This window comes from Stigmatopora nigra, chromosome 14, assembly GCF_051989575.1.
Source record: "Stigmatopora nigra isolate UIUO_SnigA chromosome 14, RoL_Snig_1.1, whole genome shotgun sequence".
NCBI lineage: Eukaryota > Metazoa > Chordata > Actinopteri > Syngnathiformes > Syngnathidae > Stigmatopora > Stigmatopora nigra.
This window is the reverse complement of record NC_135521.1, coordinates 1,441,937-1,469,637: the sequence shown is the minus strand read 5'-3', so window position 1 is coordinate 1,469,637 and position 27,701 is coordinate 1,441,937. Positions and strand designations below refer to the sequence as shown.

The 27,701-nt window shown below is 37.6% G+C and overlaps 1 protein-coding gene across 2 annotated transcripts; it reads right to left on the bottom strand.

Moving 5' to 3' along the window:
- Window positions 1–93: 93 nt before the first annotated feature.
- On the bottom strand, window positions 94–27,624 carry htr4 (5-hydroxytryptamine receptor 4). Of its 2 annotated transcripts, XR_013328620.1 has the most exons (8): window positions 27,448–27,624; window positions 15,183–15,267; window positions 12,208–12,321; window positions 11,320–11,520; window positions 9,236–9,389; window positions 7,679–8,241; window positions 6,171–6,286; window positions 94–719 (listed from the first exon to the last, which is right to left on the bottom strand). XR_013328620.1 is itself a non-coding variant. In XM_077732666.1 (7 exons), the coding sequence occupies exons 2-7, from the start codon at window positions 15,242–15,244 to the stop codon at window positions 641–643; spliced, it is 1,173 nt and encodes a 390-aa protein (XP_077588792.1). In that variant the 5' UTR covers window positions 15,245–15,267; window positions 27,448–27,622; the 3' UTR covers window positions 94–640. The 2 variants fall into 2 exon arrangements, 1 of the variants encoding a protein (XP_077588792.1); XM_077732666.1 differs by lacking the exon at window positions 6,171–6,286 and having other exon boundaries at window positions 27,448–27,622.
- Window positions 27,625–27,701: the final 77 nt, after the last annotated feature.

The window sequence follows — 27,701 nt, the reverse complement described above, 5'->3', positions numbered from 1 at the left end:
CTCCATGTTAAGTTCATTTTGGAATTTCAGGAAATGCCGTTTTCAAATTAGCTTAAATCCTAATGTGTACATTTAATGCACTTCTAAACAGAATGGAATCTCAATAAAATAACTTTTTATTGTCCTGAATGAAAGACAAATCGATGGAAATGATTTAATCGTATTTGAGCCTAACATCGTCAATTCCAGTCCATCCAATCACTATTAAAATAAGTCACAATTGAGCATCCCGAGTAATAAAACATATCCGTCGTTAAACCGACATGGAATTTGATCTGATTCACCCCTCCCACAACTAACACACACAAATACACACACACTCAACCAGAATCAACCCCTAAAAAGTGTCGAGTTCCCAAACACTCACCTGTATCCAAACACACAAGAGGTGATGCAAATGTTGCATTCTTCATTTAAATAGCATAAGAAACAAAATGAAAAGAGCTTTGTACACATCACCTCCACCAGGTCCCACAAACAGGACTATGGAGTCCGAACTGCAAGTCTCGCCGGGGTCGGAACCACAACCAGAAATCCGACCCATTTGGCTTGACCAGTCCATTGGGCAGTCGACTATTACGAGCGTCCTTTCTCACCCGGTCGGCGCCGTTCTGTAGAGGTGTGTGACGGCGGCGGCGGGTCATAAGCAGGACTCGGCGTGGCCTTTCAGTCTTTTCTTTTCTCCCGTGTCGTGGTTCCCGTTGTGGAGCACCGAGTACCTGGTCACATCCGAGAAAGCACAGTATAAACTGTCACAAATCTTCATTTTAACGTCATAATTATAGATACTTAAGTTCATTCAAATTCCAAGTCAGGCTTTATTCAGCAGTAAGTAGTTTTAACCTGAGTAGTAAGTAGTATTAGTAGTCTGCAAAACGTTGATGCACCCCGTCACGGCATAAAGAGTGCGTAGTGGATCGTACCTTTCCGTTTGTGTGCCATTTAATATACCCCTGACATTTAATATACCCGTGTATATTAAACCAGGGGGTATATTAAACAGCAAAATACGCTAGGACCACCCTAATTATAACCACCATACTATATCAACAAGCTAACTTTTAAATTTGACTTAAACGCCAAGTACTTTTACTCACTACCTCAATCATTAACACACTCAGGGATGAACTCGGATAGAATTTTAATCACTAACACCCAGTCATCCCTCCCTTAGGATTCGTTCTTTGGCATTTTAACATTTTCTTATCACTAGGTGCATATTTCCAATGGTTAGTGTTGCGTGGTCCTTGACAAAAGGTTATGGCAAACATCTTAGTAGCACCAAAAACGGCCAAGAAGCTAATTGGCATACGGCCGGGTAGACCAACCATAACAAAAACGTACGAAAGCTTGTTATTACTACACTCGTTGAACACAACGCACGTTGGATTTAATGAAGAAGAACAAAGGCTGTACTTTAACCATCGACTAGTGGAATGTGTGTGTGGTGTTGAGTGTATCCTAGTAGATTAGAGGTTCATTACTCGTGGATGAGTGACAGCCGTGGCGCACCATTACACAACTAATCGTTTTCAGGAGAGATTTGGAGTGTGTGTGTGTGGTTGACTGCCATGATGAGGTCCAATGAGGCATCATCTAAAGCCGGACTTGTTGAATAAGCAAACACACAAAAAGCGGGCCCTTCTTGGATTGTTTGGCATGTCGTCACGGCAACAAGTGAGTCGACATTTACTGGAATAAAGTTCCTTTTGTTGATTGTCAATGGCATAATAAACAACACTTATGTTAAAATGTGCCATGTGATGAGGAGGCAAGGGAACCTAATGGCGTATTATTTTCAGGCTGTCGGTAGACGTGGAAACATGACAAGTGGGTCGGTTTCTAGAAATTAATATGGCGAGATTATATTTTGCACTAAAATCGTCAAATAATAGAATATTTTTGGTCAAAATGAATGTTTGTCAGGCTGGACTTTAGAATTTGTACCACATTGTGTGAAGAATGGCCTTAAATGCTCTTTTTGCCATGGTATTAACAGCCTTAGATGTCCAATTTATCTGTCCTGGGAGGGCCGAATGAACATTTGATCCTCTCCCAGAGAATTGGACGTTTTGCAGAAGATTTCTGACATCTTTTAAAAATAATTCATCAATTCTTAGCCTTACAGGAGCCAATCAATAACAATATATCATGATAGCAATCTCTAATCTGCCTTATGAAGGACACTTCCATTTTTTTCCAGTCATAAGCAGTTCTGAAGATGAATGAAAAGACATTTATACAATCAAGTAAGTCAACGGAGCGCAAAATGTCAGCTTTAAACGCCCATGGCCGAATCCCATTATAAATTTCCCAGCCATGACTTCAACACTGCTTTCTTTATTCATCAACTCACGAAACTGGTGTCTAGCAACAAGAAAATCTTTTGGGTCTGAATTTTCAAAGCAAGCCAAGAAGAAGAAGAAGAAGCCAGCCAGCCAAGCCGGCCAGATGAGAAGAAATGCTCCTATTTGGACATTGGCCATCTTCAATAAGCAACGAGACGGGATGTGACCACCAAGATATACTTTCATCTTCGGCATGGAGCGAGCGGAGCAGAAAGCTCCCGGAGCGGAACTGCTTTACTTCCAATCATGGTGCAGCCGTGTATTGGCGTTGCCCATGGCAACAGGCGGCCCTCAAATAAAAATATAAAATGCTGTCATTAAAAGTGACGCTTGGTGCCTTTTACCCTTCTGAAAGGACCCAGCGGGACCACCTTCACACATACACACATATGCACAAAAACCCACACACTTACTATTATTAATCATTAAAGTATGATGGTGGTCATCGCATGGGCAGAAGATATGTCGTATTTTTTTCCAATCCTCCACATTTTTATATATACGTGCCAACTTGTAAAATTATTCCTGTATTTTATACGTTTTTTTGATCATTTCACATTGGGTATGCTGTAAAACAACTTTTGTACAGTATTTGTTTTTTAAGTATCGATTGGTAATGTTGTCATGCTTAAAGCATGATATGCACAAGCCTTTTCACTATATGAATATAGCGTGTCAGCAAGCAATGTAACCAGACAGCGACATCTACAGAATCTTAAATTTAATGCATACTGATTGTGCACCCCATCCACTTTGTAGAAAATTTCAGAATTTTACGTGCGCCCTAAATCTATGGCATTTGTATTTTTTTAAATTTCTAAATAAGTAGAATTTCAGTCATTAATACACGGAGCATTTGGTCAAGGTTGTCAGGTACGTATTCATCAGAGTTTTTCTTTTATAATGGCGTTTAGACAGGTCTAAAAAAAAAAATGGAAATCCAGAAGCTGCTTCCAGAGTTGTCAAATTCAAGGAAACCGAACCAGATGACACCAGTCACGAGATGGTTACCATGGTTTCCTACGTGTCAAATGGACAGAGTAGGAATTACATCTGGTCGGAAAAACATTTAATGGCCTGGGACCAAAATACATGCTTGATTTGTTTGACCCCCAACAAGCATGGAGACCCCTGAAGGATGTCTGGAGGCGGTTCAGCTGTGCGTTCCACCAACAAGAAGCAAACAGGGTGAGGGAGGGCAAAGTTCGGTTATGATGCTGGGAAGTTCTAAAAAGGTTTCATTTCTTTTTCAATTATTTTCTCGCTTTTTCAGTCTCCTAATGGCACTTTTGAAAAATAAACATGCCCACCCAATTCCCCGATGAAACATGTAAGAAACTAACAGACAGATAAATTGAAAAAAACATTTTTACCGATATCTATTCTAGTACAATGAAATTTCCCGAAATTTCAGTCCAAAAGGAATAGCTTCGTCAATGGAACTCAACTATAAGTAAACCAGTGCTCCCAGTTTCAATGAACTGCATATCTATCATTGTCAATGGAAAGCAAAGGTTTAAGAAAGACATTCATTCCAATAATATTCAAATATATCCGGCTATATTGTCAGATAATGGTTATCCTGAGCCTTTTTATAGCTTTGTAGTATGGCGAGCTCGCCAGAGGTTCCCGGCTCAACTCATGCGAGGCTGACATTACGTATAGATGTCAAAGAAAATGTCAGACCACATTCACTCGAAAGCCAGCGTGAATTCCAGTCAAGGCGGAGCTGGAAAGACCAGTTTGATTGCAAAAGAAATGGCTCCTTGGTCGTCGTGGGTTGCTCAACTGCGTACATATTGCAGTACCATTCAAAGAGCTATGGCTACGTTCACTCACTTATAGCTCTGAAAATGGCGCTGCGATTTGCAACAGGGGCTTTCTTCGGGTAACTGCTGGACGCCGTCGAAAACATGTGTGTGTTATGTGTGTGTTTACATTGACACACACACACACTTACACAAAAGACGTTAGTTTATAGCAGTGTTTCCCAACCAGTGTGCCGTGGGAAATTGCGAAAAGTCATACAATGTAATATTCTGAGAAAAATGAATATAAATATAACCAGATGTAAATTTTACAAGGTTATAGTCTAAAAATGATGAATGTTAAATGATAGTTTATGCTATTATTAAGATGAAAATGGTAAAAGAGTCATCTTGTTGCTTATTTTTCTGAAACAAACTGGTTTCTAGGGCATGGAATTCTGACTGTGTGAGCACATTTTTTTGCGTAATAGTAGGCTATTTAAGTCATATAATTATGCGATTAAACACATGACAGTACTTATTTTTGCATCACTTGAAACGGAATAGGCGACATTTTAAATGAAACGATTTTCAGAGTTGAGATTTTTTCACTGCAAAAAGTAAGTAAAGTTAAAAAAAAAAGGTTGGGAAACACTGCTTTATAGTACATAGAAAGTAAACACAAAAAAACTTGGTATTTGGTACACAGAAGCAGACACCTATACGCTCATTGTCAGCATTTTAAAGGTAGTACTTGTATACACAAAGCTAAAGAATCGACGCAATTTTGGGACACTTTTTAGAGTATTGGATTACACAAAATGTAATCCAGGAAAAACTTTGCTATAACAAGCGCATTTTTTTTCTCTCTCTTTCACCATTTCAATGAATTTCAGACAAAAAAAATCGTTATTGGTGCGTGAAAAGGTTAAGAAGTGCGTCACAACAACGCATGCCGGCAACAGAATGACAAAAAGAAAAATCTTTCAAAGCAGCACCACACGGCTTTGCACTCTAATCAATTCATTTTTTGGGTTTCAGGCTATCTTTCTTTCTGCAACGGCACTTTTTGCTCAACTCTTTCTCAACAAGGGGGGTAATTTTCCCCAGGTGGGGACAAGCAATTAAGTGGCCTACTTTGACGAGTCAGTTGACCAAGACGAACTATTGTGCAGCTCTTTACACTCAATCAAAAAACCCCAAAATAACAAAGGCATTCATTAAACTTCCTTAATTTGACTCCAAGTCGAAATAAAGCTATGAAGGAATTCATTCAAATGTCTTTTTGGATAAACATTGTTTACACTAGAGGTAGGATTAGATATAGATATATCACAATACTTTGTCAAGTCCGTGTTATTATTGTTATTGACTACAAGCAACAGGCTGAGAAACATATTGATTTTAGTGGATGTTAAAAGAAGCTTTTATTCTGAATAAAAATTATAGGTTTTGTGTGATCCGCGACAAATAAATAAATAACTGAGTATAATGACATTCAATTGAAATCAATATTTTTGACAACCCAACTAAAGACACAGTTTATCTGCCAGCAAAAATCTAAATATAAGATGCATCGTTTCAAACTGGAATAAAAAAAATGTTTTTTTCTCACTCTAAAAATATTTTAGTGAAAAATGAATATATATATACTTGATTAAAGTGAACTTTTTGGTAAAATAATAGAAAAAAATAAATTAGTACTTAGAAAAACTATGTTCTTTAAAATGACTTCAAGTACTGGTCAATTGATCTATAAAGACTAAAAGGTACATTAAATTGAGAAGAAAAATCTCCCAAAAATATGAACCCAGGACAATTTTAAAAATCTTGAATCTCATTCCTGTTCTAATGATTAGTACTCTGATGATGACATGATCCTCCAGAGTTGACCAACAATTTCATTAAATATTTTCATTTGCATATTACGATTGGCGTTCTACATCAAGAAGCACGAAGACTGATTTTCGCTCAAATTGTATATTCCTGTTGCAATAATTGCCAATGGGAAAGAGTATTTTATGATGATGTGGGTGTGCGTGTGTGGGTGTGTGCGGGAGGGTGACGGACTCACTTGAGCGAGAGAGATTGAGAGAGAGCGAGAGAACGCGAAACTGCAGAGGTGAGGCTTAGACAGGCACTGGCCTGGTGTTGCACAACCACAGCAGCAGTTTGGAGGCGGAGGAGCAGCTGAGAGAAACAATTGGGGGGTCAACGGGGGGGAGGAAAAAAAACACAAAGATGGGTATCAAAAGAGCCAGGGAGGGATGGTTGACGTGGAAAGAAAATGAGGAAAAAAAGCCAAAAAAGAGAGGAAAAGAAGAGAGTTTGGATCAAAGTGGATGGAAAAATGAAGATTACAGTTGTATGGAAGATAATAAAAGGAAAAAATGGGGGGATAAAGTAGGTAAAAGGGGGGAGGAAGAGAGGCAGGGTGAAAAAAACAAAAGGTTAAAGTTCACTTGCAATAGCCTGACAAATATTGATGAGCAAATGGAGACTTTTTGTAGTGTACGTATTCACACTGTAAAAAATGGTAAGCTTTGGCCTTGTCAATAAAGTTGAGAAGCTGGAATCTAGATAGCATCTTCTCATTTGCTAAGGTTCAATGTATATCATAACGTGCTCTTATCACGCCAGGACATGCGTTTAACACCATGGCGATTTGCCAATAAAAGTCTGTCTGGTTAATACGGAGATGGATAAAGTATTATTTAAGCCCTGCTTCTATATGCGAGTCTGACATTTAATCTAGTTTAGAATCAGATCAGGATTGAAGTGGAGATTTGACAAATGCAGTCATTGATGTTTCTTTCACATCTTACACGAGATAATCGCTATATTTACTTTTAAAAGATGTCACTGTTTGATACGGGAAACAAGAAAATATTAGCAGCCTTTTGCTACCAACTATAATAGACCACATTTGCTCATTCGCTGCCAAATCTTCCAACTGAAATGAATTGGACGTCTAATAAAGTTGTTCTTCCTCTGGCCAAGATGCACCCCAAACAATCGATTCAGCACTAGTAGACATCCAATCCATTTGAATTTGACTGACCCTCCTATTTAAAGTGAATTGGACGTTTAATTTATGAGTGAAAATGTAGTAGTTTCAAAGCGGAATAAATATTTAGCAGAATTAAACATTTTGCGGAATAGAAACTTTGCGGAATAGAAACTTTGCGGAATAGAAACTTTGCGGAATAAAAACTTTGCGGAATAGAAATCTTGCGGAATAGAAACTTTGCGAAATAGAAACTTTGCGGAATAGAAACTTTGCGGAATAGAAACTTTGCGGAATAAAAACTTTGCGGAATAAAAACTTTGCGGAATAAAAACTTTGCGGAATAAAAACTTTGCGGAATAAAAACTTTGCGGAATAAAAACTTTGCGGAATAAAAACTTTGCGGAATAAAAACTTTGCGGAATAAAAACTTTGCGGAATAAAAACTTTGCGGAATAAATATTTTGCGGAATAAAAACTTTGCAGAATAAAAACTTTGCAGAATAAAAACTGAATTGTCTGCATATTCAAGTAAAAAAGGGTTAAGTGATTCTAGTAATCTGAAGAGAACTTACTTGAGCACGTGGGCGGAGCCGTTGATCCGCGTGGCGGCGCACGGCGTCCCGCGTCCCAGCACGGAGGGCCGGCGGTAGCGCTTGCGTCCGCAGCACAGGATGATGAGGAAGGCACGGCGGAAGGACTTGTTGAGGAAGGCGTAGAGGATGGGGTTGAGCATGGAATTGATGTAGCCCAGCCACAGGCACGCCGCCCACAGCTTCTCGGGGACGGCGTAGCCGATGAAAGGGTCCACCACGTTTGTGACGAAGAAGGGCGCCCAGCACAGGCAGAAGCAGCCCATGATGACGCACAGCGTCTTGGCCGCCTTGGTCTCCGTGCGCATGCGGTGGTTGCGCTGCTGGTCGGCCGTGTCGGCGGACGAGGCGCCGCCGGCCCGCTGCAGCACCCCGATCTGGAGGGCGTGCGCCCGGGCCGTCACGTAGATCCGCTGGTAGGCCAGCACCATCAGCACCAGCGGGATGTAGAAGGCCACCGCCGAGCAGGTCACCGCGTAGGGCTTGTTGACCAGGAAGACGCAAGACGTGGAGTTGCTGCCCTCCGCGTAGCGACGCTCGTCAATCTGTGGAACAAATCACAATCCAAATATTGAATTTAATTTATATAAAATCATTTACAGTGTGGCACAGGGGAAAAAAGGGGGTCTATTTTTGTTTTAAAGGCAAGTCAAACGAGAAAAGGCATGTTGTTGAGTAGTTACTATGTTGACTACTCATTTATTTATGTAATTTACTTATTATTTTATTTTTTTGCAGTATGGGGAAGTTTTTAAATTTCATTCTACTTGTATAATAACAAAATTAACATTAAAAGCATTCAATTCAATTCACAGTGCGTAATACACACACAGCCTGATAGTAGTATGTCAAAAATACTACTTTTAAGTAATATAAAACAGGTTCATGGGACAAAAAGTATACTTAAACAGGCGTGTGTAGACTTTCTTTGGTCAGTTATTTCTTTTACTTCATTCCTATCTTTTAAAATCGACTAGTTCAGGGGTGGTATAGACCATTTTTAGTTTAAGTGACATTTGCAGACACTTCCTTGCACAGAATCCATTTGTTTCCCACCAAAAAATAAACACAAACAAAGTGGGAGTGCCAAAGTGTGCAATTACGCCAAATCTGAGTGGCTGTCAGAAGTCAGGTTTTTTTTTTTTAATTGGACCCTCCGAGACAAATGGCAGCTACGGAAAAGCCTGAACTTGCCAATTTGGACAATGAGCGGGGTCAACAAGCGAGGTTAAAAGAAGCTGGCCAGCCTGACAAGACAGCGTCTGCCTTGGATTTCATTAAAATCGCATGCCATGTCCCTCCAAAAAATAAACAACATTAATATTGGCCTTTTCAAGGGGGAAAAAGCTTGAATGAAACAATAAAAAACATTTTGAAAGGGAAAAATAAGTAGGATTCTGATATTTTTGTCGTAATAAAATTAAAAAATGGAATATTAAGAATATTGCTATTTCTTTTCTAGGAAAAAAAAGGTGCCATGTTCAGAAAATAAGGATTTTTGTAGGCAAAAAAGGAGAAGCAAATTTAGCTGTGACTTACAACGTGGTCAATACCAATGGTGTTCCATCCCAGCATGATGGGCAGGAAGGAAATAAACGTGGGGATCACCCAACAGCCGCCAATCATCATGGCCACGCGCATGGGTGTCATTTTGTTGCGATACACCAAAGGCTGGCAGCATATAGCGTAGTACCTGCACAAAAAACATTATTTTTTTCATTATTATTAGTCACAAAAGTGATATTCCAATGTCTACAACTCCAAAAGAGAAAAACATTTGGTTTGTTATGATAAGATTTGAAATAAGTGTGCTCTTTTCTATGTGAGCATCCGTCTTCGTTCATTCCCTCCACTTTTTTTGTGTGTGGCAGCTGTTCACTTGACTTCTTCTCCTTTCTTCTCCGTTTCCCCTCCCGTTATCTCTGCTGACGCCTCCGTTGACAAGAGTAGACGAGTACGCTTCAGGCAAAATGGGCCATTCTTTTGTGGAACATTGCAAAAGACACTCAACTGCTTGCAAAAAACTAGGGTACGGAAAAAAAACCCTGGAAGCTATATCTACAGACTGATACAAATCACATGCATACTATATCTAATTTGGACCTAATGGCCTGCAGGTGGACAAAAAAATCTATCCAAAAACACAGTCACGCAGTATTTATCCCGTGAAATTGTAAACAGAATGTTATCCTGAATAAACAATGGGCATGGAAGATGCTGAGACTTTAGTTTTAAATGTATCCAAGGACACTGGGAAGCTAGCTACTCACTGCAGTAATTACACACAAGTCTTGGAGCCCAAATTTGACCCGAGGAGGGCAGCCCATCACTGTCTCATCCCTTCATTAAAGTTTAAGCACCCCCCCCAGCACGGTGTCAACACAAAAGGTCAGTCCAAACACATCCCACTGCAGCAGAGTTTTAAAAAAAAAAAGTTTGCCAATTCCAAGGAGGAACAACTCCAACTCCTGTTTGACAAACAAGGTGACCTCTTGATAAAAACTTTTTTAAATGTACTTTTTAAAAAAGGCACACTGGCGGTAATCAGAAAATCAATCGACGAGAAAATGTCATTTAAAAACAGAAAAATAATGCTTTTTTTGCAGATTGGCAATGAAAAAAATGGGCTTCCTAATAAAGTATGTGAATATTTCAATGCAATATTTCTTTCAATATATCACAATGAGTGGTTAGCATGTGGCCCTCACAGTTTTGAGCTCCCGGGTTTGATCCCAGGTTGGTTTTCCTGTGTGGAGTTTGCATGTTTTCCCCCCAAGCATGTTTGGGTTTTCTCTGGGTACTCCCACATTCCAAAATTCCTGGTTAAACCATCCAAATTTAAGTTTGAATGTGTTTAAACACTGCAAATTGGTACGAGTGTGCTTTCTCACAAATGGCGATGAGAGGGAAGATGAGAAATGAAGTGAAGATGACGAATGCGAGGGTCTCATTAATAAAGAGTGATTACCACCCGTTGAATTGGGAACACAAGGTTCCGGAGACAGCCGCGTTGGCTGGTCAAGACTAGACGCGAATAGTGGAGCCAGCCCTTCTTCCCCCGCACTCCAATAAACTTCATTAAGAGTTCATTTCCTGTCTCCCTGCTTTGAAACCATTCATAAAAAAATATATAAATTAAAATAAACACCACGCTCAATGTGCAGATGACCAAAGGACTCCCGCAGAATTCCCACGTTCCACCGGGAAGGAAAAATTCATCCCGAGCCAACGCTCCGACGCTTGTGACATGTGTTACAAACGGGGGTGCCGGGTCATCACTTGGCAAATTGCACAACGACCCATCTGGACCTCCAATCGCCACCTTCAAAGGCCATGTTGCAAAGTAGCTTTTTATCCAAAAGAAAATCGGTCTCGTAGTCTATTTTAATATTTCTTAATACGTTCCTTTTTACTTGACTTTGTACTTTATACTTTTGACATTAATGATGAGTGAAGAGTATGTTAATACTTTAGTCCTTTTTTTGTTTATGTTTCATATGTACTGTTAACGGATGCACTTTTTTATATGTATCGTATCTTGTGCTGACCCAAATCAAATTTTTAAAGTCATTGTGCCCCCGGGGCCCAAAAGTATGTCCACCCATCATAAGTTGGACGCCTACCTGTCCAGGGCAATGCAACACAGGTGCATGATGGACGCAGTGGTGAGCAAGACGTCCAGCGAGGTGCGCACCAGGCAAAAGGTCTCACCGTAGATCCACTGCTGGTTCACCAGATCGATGGCGCCGAACGGCATCACCAGCAGTGACACCAGCAAGTCGGCGAAGGCCAGGGACACGATGAAGTAGTTGGTCTTGATTTTCCTGCAAACCAAAAATAAACAGATCTTTATTTTTTAGAGTTACCAAATAGAGGACGTTTCGGGGAGGGGGGTCTCGGCACAAATGAGGCTGACTCGTGGGCTGAAATGCTGAGTCATGTTGCAATATCAAGCTTCTATTAACAAAACGGACGCCCACGTTAAGCTTTTGTTTAGTATTTTTTTTGTGTTACTCACACTGAAGCTTTTTGAGGATGGCGGCCGAGGGAAGAGCAAAGCTTTTAATTCTATTCCTTAAATCTTTCTTTTTTTTGAGCTGCTTATACTCACAAGGGTGGCAGGGGGGTGCTAGAGCCTATCCCAGTTAACTACAGGCACCGGGGAGATGGACACTATGAAAGGTGTGGCCGGCCAATCACAGTTAGGTGCAATTTAGAGTGTTAAAAATAACCTATCATGTTTGTTTTAGGGCTGAGTACCTGGAGAAAACCCACAAAAACCTGGGGATAACAAGCAAAGTGTGGACGCACCTGGGAATTGAACCCTCAACCCATGAACGGTGGGGCCGAGGTCCTAACCAATCCAAAATAGTGAGTCGTATATTGTATTTATCATCATTTCCATACAAGTTTTGAAATAGTCAAAATAATTTTGGTTTCTCTATTAGGCGCACATAATAGCAAATATTTTCTAATACTTTTTTATGGAAAGACAATTTCTGACGTTCTACCTGAGTTGTCTGTCCTTACAGACGGCCACCATAACCAGCAGGTTTCCCAGGATGCTCATCGCCATGACCAGAGACAGGAAGCAGATGAGGGCCACCCACTTTGGCATGCTGTTGCTATGGAAACAACAGGCAACAGGAACACCAAGATAAGCCATCATTTTTTAGTCAAAAAGCTCCAACTCCATGCTAATGACAGAAAATTATGGATTTTCATTCACATCCAGATGCATTAAAGCCAAAAAAGGGAAAAAAACAGGACTATGAGGAAAAAATTGTAGTAAAATTGTATTATTAGGAGAAAAAGAGCATTTAAAAGTAATGTGAGGAAAAAATTGAGTTGAAATTAATGAAATTTGGCATGAAAACAGACTTCATTCTTGTATTATGACCTTGCTAAAACATGACTTTACTGCATAGACGTTTTTTTAATCTCTTTTTTGCCTCTGATATTCCATCATGGTTTGAACATTGCATCAGGTTGAAACCTGTGGTTTTAAAAGCCGACTCCAATTCAAAGAGCTGTTCTAGAACGCCGCCATAATGAGCTCACTAAAGCCTCATCAGGAAACAAATTGAATCTCAAAGTAGCCATCTTTGCCCACTCTGTCTGATCAAAGTGTAATCACACGTTGGTATTTGCATGCCCAACACGCCTCATGTAAAAAAGCTTCCAACTGCCTCCAAAGTTTGACTTAAAAACAAAAAAAAAACATATTTTTTCAATCCAAAAGTCTGATGCCTTAAAAGGTGCTGCGTCAGGATTTTTCTTTCTTTCTTTTGTTCCCGTAGTTGCTGAATCAGCAATCTGGATTGTCATTAAAGGTCAATTGAAAGTAAAACAGCCTGTCAGGGTTGGAAATGAGGCTTGCGAGCCACGTTTGAAGGTTTCAAAGTCTTTCCTTAAATCAAAGTTGGGCTTTCAAAGTAAGGTTAAACGTCAAGTTCTTCGACTTTGCAAAATTGGTCCTAAAATTTCGAGAGCTTTAAACTGTCTTTTTTGGTTTTTTTACTACAGTGATGCCTTTTGTAAATTCAAATCCAGGCATGTGGATAACGCGTAACCCTACTATCAACATCTCGTTTCAATAAAAAGATGAAAATGACAATTTTCTGGATAAAAAAAAAACTTGATTGGAACTTAGCCCAACCGTAACAGCAGTAAACACTACTGATGAATGTGATTGGTTTGCTTGATTGTCAATGATTGCACGGTAAAGCAACTAGGAGAGCTATTCAATTCTATTTAATGGTGTTTTTGGGGTTGCCATGACAACGGAGCCCCGAGAAAGTCTAAACATATTGATTAGGAGAACAAAAATAAAACAACTGCTACGTAGTGGGTTATCAGTGCAAAACTACACAACTACATAACTTTAATCCTTTTATTTTGGAAAAGTGGACATATTTAACATCTAAACTAGCATTTATTATCACAAAAAAAGTAAATTATTGGAAGATCAAAATATTGGTTCTTTTCCATCGTCCAGTTAATAAAACGACAAAAAAAGTCCAAAATGATTCAACTTTCTTTTTTTTAACAATACAAAAGCATGACGTGTGATCTGGGCCAGCTGTCAATCAGCGGCACGACTTTAATGGAATTTCATTAGAGATTCCTCACAAATCCACGTGGAGGTCTCGGAGAATATTATTTTAATTGTCTTGATTGACCCGCTGCTGCCGTGAGCGGCGCAATTACTGCAAAGAGGATAATAACCTCCTCATTTATGGAGCCCTATCTATAATAAATGGCGTGACATCACCTCAGATGGATGCTGGTGTTATTCTCCGGAATAAAATCACTTTTGTCATGGAAATATGATCCAAAGTCACATTTTGATGGAATTCGTTAAAAACCCTCCAGGTTATGATCAATATCATTTAAATCCCAACACCAAAATCCAGATTAAAACCATGATAATTATTGTTATTAAACCTTTTTTGAAAGCCTTATCTTAGACAGCCCCTCATGCAAATATGAAATGGGAATATTAAACTACTTTTAAAGCTCAAAACTCATTTGGAAGAGAACGATTACACGTATTGTGATTTTATTTGACTTTTGAATGTGATTAGACAATATAAATCCAACCCACACGGTCAAGAAAAGGTCATCCATAAATCGAGACAAATAAAAAGCCCGAAAATTGTGATAATTTATGGGTATCCAATGCTGGCTCCAAATTCAATTCTTCTTTTATTTATTCCTTTCATGATTGTTTTCATGTTTTGTTGCACGTCAGCTTCACAAAGCCCGATGGCGCAAGAAATGATGGTCTGGAGACAAATTTTATTGACTTCTTTTACAACTTGTGAATCAATCACATAGGAATCTAATTCCCCAAAGTCTTGGTTTCGCTCAAAAATTCAAATAAAAACAACGGCGGGGTCACCTTTGCTGGCTTTTTTCTTATTTATTGACGCGTAGAATTCAGTGACTGTCACCATAAATTACCGCGCAAATAATAATGCAATCCCTTTGTAAGCAAAAACTTGGAGGTCATAATTCCGGCAACACCATATCGCAGTATTCCAGCAAAAAATGTGTATTTCTTAACTCTTAAAAGCTGGCTTAAAGTACAAAGACTTTTTAAGACCAAAAAAAGGTTCTAAACTCTCATATAATCATGTTTTATGGTCTTTTAGCCAAAAAAAAAAGACATCTGTGTATACTTTTTGCTATTTTTTCTTTTGTTTTTTGGTTTTAAAAGTCTTAAGAAGGTCCTTTAAATCCAGGTTTTTAAGTTTATTTGCCTATCATATGGTTTTGGGTATGTATTTTTTGGGTGCACGTATTTTTGGATGATTTGATACGCTAAAATACTTTTTGTAGCAGTTTGGAAGAAAAATACAATTGAAGTTGGAATTAAAAAGGCCTAATATGGATGAAATTTAGCAAAATTGGATCACATTTCTAACAGAAACAAAAAAAATTGATGCATTTATGAATTTTTTTGTCATTTTCCAGCACTCACCTGTGAGTGACAAGCTCCCCCATCAGCGGCATGTGGCCAGCAGGTCTGATGATGACGCTCATGTGACCATAAATGCCGAGAATCCCTGCAGACATGAAAACCTCATGAAATCCACATCAATCCACATCATCATCATCAGCTCAATTACATCCATTTTACTTCATGGGAAGAAGCACAAAATACCACAAAAAAACAAACATGACATTTAACACAAATGCAGCGCTCGGCTGAATCATTTAAAAAAAACGATGAGGTCACCGCAAATTAGCCAGTTATTTTTTTAAAGAAGTGACAGCCAAAACAAAGCAAATGTGCAGCATTTTGTCTTCTCTAATAGAACTATGCCTCTAATCTATTATGATGTAATGTTAACACACACACACACACACACACAAATACAATCCTATTGTTTATGGGTCAAGCCTCAATAAAAAAAAGATTTGGCTCAAAGTGTTCTCAAGAACTTGCCACAACAGAGCACAGCTAAAAATAAATATCTTGGATAGAGAACATTTCATGCAGTAACAAAAAAATAGCATCAAATATCCACTTTTTTTAAAGACCTTACTTATTTAGCTGATTGATTATGTTGACTACTTATTTATTAATTATTTAGTTATTAGGTACCTATGATTATTTCTTGATTATCTGTTCTTTTTTTTGGTTATTTGTGCATTTTGAGTGGAATTAAATATTTTTATACTTTTTATAATGATAATAAAATCATAAATCCAATTAGTTTAATGGCCAGTCTAGGTGAATATTGCCAATAATTATAAGCAATGAGTTAAATTCTATTAAAAATATATACTTTTAGTGTTACCATGGGGCCATAACCAGTGTTTTTTGGTTTTCATTTATTTTAACTTGATTAATTTGGCTTTTAAAATGCATAAATGAACCGATTGGTCGCTGCCAGTCGAAATTGATTTTCATCCATAAAAATTTTGTGAACTCTAAATGAGTTTGTTTAGAAAATGCCATTTCCGAAACAGTTTATGGCCGTCTGTTTTTGGAAAATGTCTTTTGGAATATTCCATTTTTACATTGATATACCATAAAGACATTTACTTTAAAAAAGCAACGAGTCATTCATGATTTTTGCCAGATTGGTCGCTGGATCCACTTCACACATTCCCAAGCAATTAGCTGCTAATGTGTTCCCAGAATGCAACATAAGCGCATAAGTCCACAGTAAATCCAAAGCCAGCTGGCGGCCAAACGTCGAAATGATTATTTTATGAGATTCTTTCTGCCATTGGCAGCCATTTTTACTCGAAAAACTCTCGAAGGACGGCCACGCAAAATAAACACACTTCATCTATGTTTGGATTTGCTGTCTCTTCAATTTTTTATTCTTCCGGCTACTAAGTTCAGAGAAGTAGAATGTAGTCAATTGCATTAGTAATGAATTGGACATTTATTTGCAAGCAATTACTTAAAAAATGCAGTCTTTTGCTTAGGAAGAATGTTGCTATATTACAGTGTTCTTGTATCTATACATGTAAATGTTACACTAAAATATTCACATTATTGTTGTATCGTCATAGACAGATTTTTTTTCACTAACACTGTATGGAAATTAATATTTTTCACATAAGGTGCTCATTGGTTCTCATATGTAACGTATTTTCACGACTATAAGGCGCACCACATTATTTTAATTTGTTTCCATATATAAAGCACACTGGATTATAAAGCACCCCGTCTATTTTGGAGAAAATACAAGACTTTTAAGTGCGCCTTATAGTCCTGAAAATACGGTAAATGGATTTTTTGCGGAAAAAACATTTTTGTCATTGTTTGTGAGGCCGTAATGTTTAAAAAACAAGGAATACTGTCATTATAATGCTACAGTGTAAACTCAAGATGCCCAATTCTTGTCCTTGGGGGCTCCCATTCACTCTGTTTTCCCATTTTTAGGGGTTCACCTGAAGTAACCTCTTTTCATTGGTTCTTTGCAAATGCTATTAAAGTAGAAAGTTGAAAAGGAGACAGGTAGATGGGCGACACCGTGACACGGTGAAGCCTTTGAGTTGGCATCCCCGAGTGAGGATGTCCATTAACCAAACATTCAGAGTGAAGAAAAAACATTTGCTGCTGAATTATGGGATGCCATCCCCTTCAAGGAGACGAAGTGCTTTTGACTTATTGACCGTTGACATCATGTGCTCTCTCTCTCTTTCTCAGGGGAGCTTGATTCAATCATCATCTTCATCAACAACCCACACTTGGCTCTGCTTCCTACTGACATTTCTTTTTTATATCTAGACTTCACCGCTCAGGTTAAAACTGTAAAAATGTCCGGGTTGATGTCGAAAATGGCAAAATGTGACGATATGCCATGACTCATGCTACTGATTATGGCCAAGAATCAATGTAGTATATATTTTCAAAATGGCCCTTTACGTTATCCTCATTTTACTTTTCTATAGGCTTTTCAATGGTCCGAGTTGATTGGTTACTCTCTTTCTAGACACGTCTCTGAGGTTTTTTAGTGTGTTTTTCTTTCTTGCTGCTCTTCAGCGCTCTGAAGCAAATGAGGTCTCGAAAAAAAATCAATAATGAAAGACGGCCATTCAAACTATCCAAAGAAAATATATTTGTGCACTTTGGAGCCAGCTTCTTGTCGGTCCTCACTATGTAGAGATTGTGCTTCCCGAGCTTGCGTGGGTTTTCTCTGGCTCCTCCAATTTCCTCCCACATACCAAAAGCATTCATGCTGAAGTTGAACACTAAATTTCCCCTTCAGATAATTGTTCGTTAGTCATCTGGTCCCCTGCGATTGGCTCTGGCCCCTGATTCAGGCTGTCCCCAGTGAGCTGAGATAGTCTCCAGCACCCCCCGCGACCCTTGGGAAGATAAGCAGTTCAAGTTCAAGTTCACTTACTGAATATTATCAATGGCAGTGAAGTATAATCACTCAATAGAATATGTAAATCTATATTTATATATATATATACATACATATACATAGATAAACACAAAAATAATATATATATATATATATATATATATATATATATATATATATATATATATATATATATATATATATATATATATATATATATATATATATATATATATGTGTGTGTATATATATATATATATATATTTTTTTTTTTTTTATATATTTTTATATATATATATATATATATATATATATATATATATATATATATATATTTTTTTTTTTTTATATATTTTTATATATATATATATATATATATATATATATATATATATATATATATATATATATATATATATATATATATATATATATATATATATATATATATATATATATATATATATATATATATATATATATATATATATATATATATATATATATATATATATATATATATATATATATATATATATATATATATATATATATATATATATATATATATATATATATATATATATATATATATATATATATATATATATATATATATATATATATATATATATATATATATATATATATATATATATATATATATATATATATATATATATATATATATATATATATATATATATATATATATATATATATATATATATATATATATATATATATATATATATATATATATATATATATATATATATATATATATATATATATATATATATATATATGCATATGTATATATATATATACATATGTATATATATATACACGTGTTGGTTCTATTAACCCCTTGATTTCCAGGCATGCCAAATATTTGGTTCTAATTTTTTTGCTTATAAAAAAAGTGGTGGATAAGCTTTAGAGCTGGAATGCTTGCTGCCGTTTAAAGTACGATGCGTGGGAGCGCCCCCCCCCTCCTGTCTCCCGGGGGCAATAAATCACGAAGCACTTTCTCTGGTTTTATGGATTTAAAAGCATCTGGTGGATGTGGTTTGGGGCTTTTGATGCTGTTTTGCTTTGGTAAAACTCCTGCTCTTCTGCTGCTTAACAAGCTGCACCGGAGAGGATGCTGGGAATTGGGATTTACATGGACAAATATGGACTCATTTAATAATAGAAAAAAAAACAAATGCTTCATCTTTAAATGCTTCTCATTACAAGATTTCAAATCAATACAATGAAGTCAGACTAGTGGATCATTGATTCAGAAATAAAAGTTTCATGTTTTCTTTTTTTAAAACCTTTTTTAATTGACTGAAAGTTTTAGGAAGTACATGTGGGGGGAATTTTATGTGTTTATGGTTCAAAGTTTTCAGCTATCAGCATAATTCAAAACGATCTCAAAGTGACTATGCAAAAGATAAAAAGTCAGACTTTTATCATGCTATAAAGGAAATGGACTCTCAGGTCAAATGGTTTCATTTCTTGACACTCCTTTATGTTTTTTTTAGCAAAACATAGATCAAACTACAGTTGGCAAGGCCTTGATTTGCCAAAAGTATATTTTTGATATTGCATTGCAAAGTATTCCTATTAAATGTGATCTCATGCACTGGATTGGACGTCTAGTGGAGAGATCAAGTCAAATGTGACGGAGAAATGAGCTTGACAGTTTGGGCTCTCTCCCATGAGTTTTTGAGGAAAGCTCCTTGGCGGGATCAAGTATGGCAACAAAGACAATGTCAAAAAGCTGACGTGTTTATCTGGGTGGCGGAAGGTCAACTCCAGTTAAATTTGGCCGTCGGGGAACCGCTTGTCAGCCGGTTTGCACGCGTTCACTGACTGGCGACCTACTTGGGTCCGACGTCTTTGTCTGACCACGCTTATCACGCTTAATGCTTTGTTTGGGACTCTATTTTGTTCTTTTATTGTGTTTAGATAGCTAGAATTTGTATAGTTAGAGATTAAATCCACTTTCAGTCAAAATGGATTGGATGACATTCACCAACAATGACAGCCAATGAATTAATCTACAAAATAATACAGTAATACCTTGAGATACGAGCTTACTGAATTCCTAGACTTGAGCTCGTATGTCGATTCACTCGTATACCATATAAAAATCACTAAAAACAAATTAATATTTTCCCACCCTCTAAAAAAACACATTGTCTCGTATTTCTGGGCAGAAATTTGCTCTGAACTTTCCTCGTATCTCAAATTTCTTGTATTTTGGGACACTTGTATATCAAGGTATTACTGCACAATAAATACAAAACCACTTTCTTGCCGAGTGGTTAGTGCGCCGACCTCACAGTCCTGGGGTCGAGGGTTCAACCCCAGATGGGTCCTCACTGTGTATAGTTTGCATATTATCCCCAGGCTTACATGGGTTTTCTCCGGGTACTGCAGTTTCCTCCCAAATCACTAAAACATGCATTCCAGTCCACTTAGTTGAACACTCTAAATTGCCAAAACCTAGCTATGATTGGTTGTCCTTTTTAATTGGCTGGGGGTTAGGGATTAGGAGTAGTCTCCAGCACCCCCCACGGCCCTTGTGAGGATAAGAACTTGAAAAAAATGAATGAATGACTTCCCTACAAGCATGGGAACCAACTCAGTTCTTAATGAATTCATGACACAGACATACATAGACGTTTCCTCCCCCGCTATTCTTCTTCTTCTTTTTCTTCTTCTTCTTCCACTTGCGTTGTGTTTACTCTGCAGGGGCCGTGATGCTATCACTCAGACGGCCGCCATCGCCTTCTCTATGTTTATCTCCCGTCAAGTGGACCCGACCGGTCTCCAACTCGGCCGCCTTCTCCCCCCATCTCTACTCCCGTTTTATTCTTTTAACAAGGTGACTGACACACGCGCACGAGTTGAGTTAAATGGCAAGTGTAGAAAAAGGTAAATGGAAAAGTCTGGCGAGAATGACCAATGTTATGTTCATTTATCTGCTCCCCTGCAGATTAAATAAATGAAAAGGAATTAATTTCTCGGCAGGTTGGCGGTGAAAGCTTCCAGCAGGTGTGAGAGAGTTGCCGTGGCAACTTCTCGGAGCAAAAAAGATTCGGGTCGTCATGCAGAGTCGAAGAAGGAAGGGAAAAAGTGCTCGGGGGCAGTCTATACTGCTTCCCATAAAAAGCCACATTTGGATATATAAATGACATACTATAGTGAGTTTGACAACATATGGATAGGTTAGGAGATTTTTTATGTTAATATATTATTAATATATTCGAAGCAAGAATCGTTTTTCTAATAGGAGCCATGATTTAACCACCAAAGCGTTTTGACAGAAATTTTACACTATAAAAAGTGTCTCCTACTCTGATTGAATACCATGGAAAATGACCATTCACATCCAGTTGAATGAATTGGACGTTGATGATTGGACGGTGAGTTTTTCCATTACTGTCAACATAAAAAATTCTAATGGTTGAATAGGCTTTTTAATAAAATGCTACTCGTTATGTGTGCAGATTTATAAGATTTAAATTTTGCAGCATCAATTGGCCAAATCGTTTTTTACAGCATTTGTTGTGGGGAAAACTTTATCTGGGACTTTATCTGGGTAATAACTTTGGAAGCAGCCACCGCAGCATTTTCTCAAGGTGGCCTCTACTTACGTCCTCTTGGGCTTGACGTGAAACTAAATTGGCCGGGTACGAAGCCATGTTTGCACAATCACCCCCGGGCCATAAAGGCCGCCAACATTCCTTATTGGAAATGGTCAGAAGAATGTTCAAATGTTTCCCAAGTGGATCCAGTAATAACGACAAGTTATTAAAGAATTTGTTGACTGGCATAATCTCTAAACCTCAACCCCCACAAAAACAAATGACGCAAATATACGCATCAATTTTCATATTTAAAAAAATTGACAGGCTGTCTGCTAAGAAAAAAAAATAGTATTATTATCCGTAAAATACGGCCGTTGAAATCTGTCAGCTTTTGGCATTAAAATATTGATATTTGTTTTTGTGACACAGTCCCACGTTTCTTATTTTGAAGGTTTTCATTCCAGCACACAAGCGTATTCTTTGGTTCAATGGCCATCAGTGGGTATTAAATCAAGGGTATTTACATAAATTGTATTTCCATAAATTTCCATGCCTTAATTCTCAAGAGGCGGAGGACAAAGCTGCTGTTTTGCTCTTTGTGCTTCTTTTTTGGTTAATGGCAAACCATTCAGGGACGTTGGGCCCTAAAGGAGAAAGTCACAAAATTGAATTGGCTATCGTTTAACACGAATTGGAAGCAGCTGCACAAGACGATGATGGACGTTCGGTCTCGTGGCGCTTTGACACTAAATTAAAATGGATATTTATGTTGATCACTAGTAGACGACATGTGGCCACCCTCCCACCTCAATTGGATTGAACGCGTATTGGTGATGAAAAGTCAACGGCAACAGAATAACTTTGGTTTTTAAATGAAAAAAGATCACATATTTGGACTAGAGTTAAAAATGTTCGCATGAGGGCAATTGTTTTTTGATGCGACTTATATATGAAGAAATACTGTTTTCTTGTCAAATTTGGTGCATCCGGAATTTGGTTAGGTGCGACTTATAGTCTGAAATGACATCAAATACAGCCACTAGAAGTACATGTATTTGATTTCATATTTTTTTGCAAGTCTTGTGCCCATATAAGCCATTTTATCCGTCATTTTTTGTTACAAATATGGCTTATATGCAAGAAAATACAGTAATTCAACAGTATGCTCAGTCACACGCAGTGTACATGTCAGCCAATGATTTTGATCGCTTCTTATTCATGACAAAGTTTTAATAATTTTCATAATTTTAATAATTTTAATAAGGTTCATAATTTTAATAATTTTCTTTTACATTATCTTTTCCCTATTTTGAAATATATAACCATTGTCTTACGTTATTTTCGTTATATCAAGTCTTGTGCGCATATAAGCCATTTCATCAGTCTTTTTTGTTACAAATATGGCTTATATGCAAGAAAATACAGTAATTCAACAGTATACTCAGTCACGCTCAGTCAGCCAATGATTGCAATCGCTTCTTATTCACGACAATAACAAAAAGAATGAAGGAATATGGATTATCGTTCTTGGAAAACTCGCTGGTACCGGTACGACCCCGGCAGTGGCACTCTGCCACAAAGCGTCTCCGGTTGGTTTGCGAGCGGGTGAAGTCATCGAAAAGAAGGCGCCCGAGGTAGGCCTTCCCAAAATAACTCTGTCGGGCGGCGCTTCATTGTCCTTTGGACGTCTGGGTGGCGTCCTCCCGTTGAACCCTCCCTGGCCCTTTGGTCTCTTTACTCTCGGCGGCGGGACGGGACCTCGCCCCTGCTGTCTTTTAAATGATTCAATGACGACTGTTGTACAATAGCTCCCTTTATGCGCCTGGCGGGCTATAAAACAAACTAGAATTGGCGGAACAAAAGTCTCCTTTGAGTGCACTTGTCCTATTAAAAATGTACACCTGGTGAACAAGGTATTGTGACGAGATGGGGGACCAAGGAATAACGATATGGTGAAAAATGGCCAAACTCATTTTACAGGTTGTATGAAAAATGAAGGCCAGGTAAGAAAATGCCTGAATTTTGAATGTAAAGAACGTCATGTTGATGTCAGTGACATTTAATAGTTACTCTATAAAAATGGGGGAAATGATGCTGCCATTTTTAAAGGTCAAAGGTCATCTCATCTTGGAATCTCGAGTATTAAAATTAAACAAACATTTTCTACTGCAAATGGATTGGACATTTACTATTGGTAAACTCATTTAAATTCACAATATAAAGATGAATGGCACAAAATGTTCACTATTTTTTTTAAATAATTCTCAGGGTCAAAGTTGAGCTTTGTTCATGACTTATAAGTTGCTTTTTATTTTTAATAACCTTTCTATTTTTCTAGACTTGCAATTATTCAATGAACAGAATTAACGGCATACTAAGCAAAGACGCCATTAAACATTTAATTGCTCTCATGAACTCTGCCGAATCAGGAAGTAAAACAACATTTATTATCATATACATCGCATCCATAAAAAAGCTTAGTGACTCTGACATTCATAAACTATTTAATATTAATTTTCACCATCTTTTTAAAGACCACACTACGCCCATGACGAAAAAAATAATAGCTTAACCTCCACCTCACACATCAAGTTATATCAATAATTCAATATAAAAAGCATTGATGCCATGGCTTTCCTTGTTTTGAGTCGATTTAGGAGAGTGAAGATAACATGGAAAAAAAATGGAGTGTCAGTGACGACAAGCCGAAAGTCTTGTAGCATTTCTTTTTACAAGTTCCTTTAGTTTCCGCTTTGTACACATGACAGTTCTGATCACTGGCCTGAAACTTGGCAATATTACGGATAACGGACACACCATTGCAACTGCGCTGAAGCATGCTGTTTTCATCTTGTAGCAAGAGTAGCGCCTCAAAGGCTCACACACGGTAAAAGCAACTAAAAAGTCACCCATCTGATTCTATCAAAAAAGTGCATTTCCACTTCTCAAAAGTCTGAGTTGTTCAAAGGATTTCAAATGCTTGTTTAAAGTCCTCCTCAAGGTAATCCTAGTATAGATCTCCCTTTGAAATAGAGATATGTCGACATTATAGCCTTTTAAATAAATAATTACTGTATTTTTTCGCATATTAGCCGCCTTAAAATGGTTGAATTTGACAATTTCTCGCATATAAGCCTCCCCCTGATTCACAATTTTCCCCTCCATATTCATAATTTGAATAGGGAGTACAAATGTCTTACTTTATAGGAAAAATCTTTTTAAAAAATCATCATACATGATATTTCTGAGATTGTGTATGAATGTAAAAGATAGTCTGCTGGATTACACATTTCCAAAGAGTCTTGCCTGCACGTAGACAAATTAAAAAAGGAAGTCATGTGATCTGTGTGGTCTACTTTGTCATTCTTATATAAGTTGGTGGCAACAAGTGAGTTTTTTTCATGTTTTATGCAAAATACGATTCCTTGAATTTCATGCATAGGTGTCAAAATTAATTGAATTTAGCCTTTTATCTGTTTATATTTTCTCTATTTGGAAATAAATGACCGCATTGACCGCATTATCTTAGTCACCTTGCAATTTCTTGCATGACAAATCTAATTTATGGGCATATAAGCCCTACCCTCGATTCAGTCATCATTTATTGGAGCGACAAATATGCTATACATGCGAGAAAATATGGTAATACAAGAATGGTAAGGACTGCAAAAAATATAAAGTCAAACCACATTAATTCTATTGCCCTTAACCCACAAAAGAGTGAAGAAAACCCCTAAATAAGAGTGGACGTGACCGAATTGGTCCACAATTGATGTCACTTAGACTCCATGTCATTCACTCTATCGTCTTTGGCGACCGCGGCGGGTCAGGGAATCGTGCTCACCGATTACGTGCTCAAGGTGTGATCTGCCGACTCTCCCTCGTAACACAATCTGCACCTTCGACCCTGCCAGTAGCTCCATAAAATATTGCATAAGCGGGAAAAAAAAGCAGGATAGAAACTGAACACTGTGTTCAAGTGTGTATCTATTGCCAAGCTTTATAACTGGAGTGTATAGGTCAAAAGTCAAATACACTATCAGATATTATTAGATGTATTGTAAGTACAGTGAAACACAAGATATGGATGTTATTCTATTAAAACAAATCTGGTAAATTAACCTGTATTTAGGGCCAAGGATAGAAAAATAAAATATAATAACAAAAATGTTTGCTTTGAAATGTGATACAGACATTTTTTAATGGAAATGCCTTCTTAATTTCAAGTTTTGAAACTGGCATCTTTAAAAAATAAGTCTTGATCTTATTTAAGTGCTTAATGTATAAAAAAAATTACAGAAAATTTAAATAGACAGCTTAGTGGCCTCGCAGTCTTTGGGTTGTGGGTTCGATCCCAGGTGGGTCCTCACTGAATGGAGTTTGCATGTTCTCCCCGGGCTTTCGTGGGTTTTCTCCAGGTACTCTAGTTTCCTCCCACATCCTAAAAACATCCATGCTAGGCTAGCCAATCGACCATTTTAAATTGTGAAAAACTCGCTATAATTTAGTATCCTTTGTCTCCTCGTGCCCTACTATTGGCTGTCCACCCATTCAGGGCGACGCCTACCTGGTACTCAGCTGTGTTAGGCTCCAGGTCCCCCTGTGACCCTTGTGAGGATAAACGTTTCAGAAAATGGAATAAAAATATATTAAAAAGAATCCTGTCCTGGTCAATAGACGTGATTTTACTTTAGTCCAGAATGAATGGGACAATCAAAGTGTACACAAAAGCCCATAATCCCTCAGCATGATGTGGAGTGTCTCCATGTGAAAATCTACTGCCAATCGACCCCATCACGTCGCCCTGCACACGCGTGTCATCTTATTTGACTCTTGACAGATGGCTGATAGCTCACAAGTCACATGATCTCACACACATGATCACATACACTATAAGTGTGACCTTTTCACACGGGGTCAAACACCTCTTGAGAAACACTAACATTAGGGATGTCCCTGATGGAAATCAGACCCCAGATCAGATTTTGTGGTGTGTTGCAAAGGGATAACATAGTTCATATGTGTAAGAATATTGACAAAAGAAATAAAAAGTATGTTTTGGAGTAAGCGACACTACAACATAGGCAAAAAAAAATAGTGCCAGGACAACGTTAAGACATTATTATGCAATGGCTGCTCGATACAAGGAAATAAGTTCATAAAGATTTGCTTTTTTATACTCATTTACAAGAATGTGGCAAATTAGCTTTGGATATTTCATTGTCAAAGTTCACATTCATCCTCTTTAGACCCAACTTCACCATTTTTAATCTTTATTTTGATGTTTTTTAAGACTTTTGGACGGGTCTAATCATGATAAACACTAAATTTCAACAAATTTATACGACTTGAGAATGGAGGATGATGTTTTTGTTATGTTTTGTTCCTTTTTCCCATTATTTGTCTGATCAGACGGCACCAAATTCCTTGTAGTAAAGTGCAAAACGCTTTTTGAATAAAAAAAAAAAATCTCCTACTAAACCTGCAATGGAATTTATAGCCTGATAAGCCAGTCTCATTTAAAATAACTAAATCAATACATCCATTAGGCACATTAGGTAAATAGTGGCTCTTCTAAAAATGGATCTAACATTGAAAAAACGCAAAAATGCTCCCAATTTCACTTCAAATAAACATTCTTTTACACACAGACCTTCAAAACAGACCATCAACTAAAAAAAACACGTTTACAGGCAAAAGATTTCACATATTTCTTTCTCTTTCTTTAAAGTTCTCATCTTGCGGATCGAGGAAGGTCAAAATGCCGCAAAGGTGGCGTGATAGACACATAAATGAATAAAAAAAAGAGCGAGCTTTAACTCACCATGTCCCCGCGATCTTGCAGCATGTCACGGCGTTAAATCCCCCAAAAGCATCCTTCTTCGGATCTCGAAATGCACAAGTGGTTTCAGCTTGGTTCGTTCTTCGTGCGTGTGGACGTACGTGCGTGCGCGCTCCAGTCCTTCCTTCCAATGCGAGTGGCACAACAATCCAACAAGCACATGCTTCCACGCGAACGTGCACGCGCACATCGCCACTCCTCATTCATCGGCTGGGAACTCTCATCCTATTTTTAGG

What these genes read in the sequence shown, in the direction of transcription:
- htr4 (XM_077732666.1), bottom strand. Translation starts at nt 15,244, where the DNA reads ATGAGCGTCATCATCAGACCTGCTGGCCACATGCCGCTGATGGGGGAG. An exon ending in TGTTGCATTGCCCTGGACAG is followed by an intron (nt 9,390 to 11,319) that starts GTAGGCGTCCAA and finishes TTTTTTGTGCAG; the next exon opens with GTACTACGCTATATGCTGCC. An exon ending in CCATTGGTATTGACCACGTT is followed by an intron (nt 8,242 to 9,235) that starts GTAAGTCACAGC and finishes TTTGTTCCACAG; the next exon opens with ATTGACGAGCGTCGCTACGC.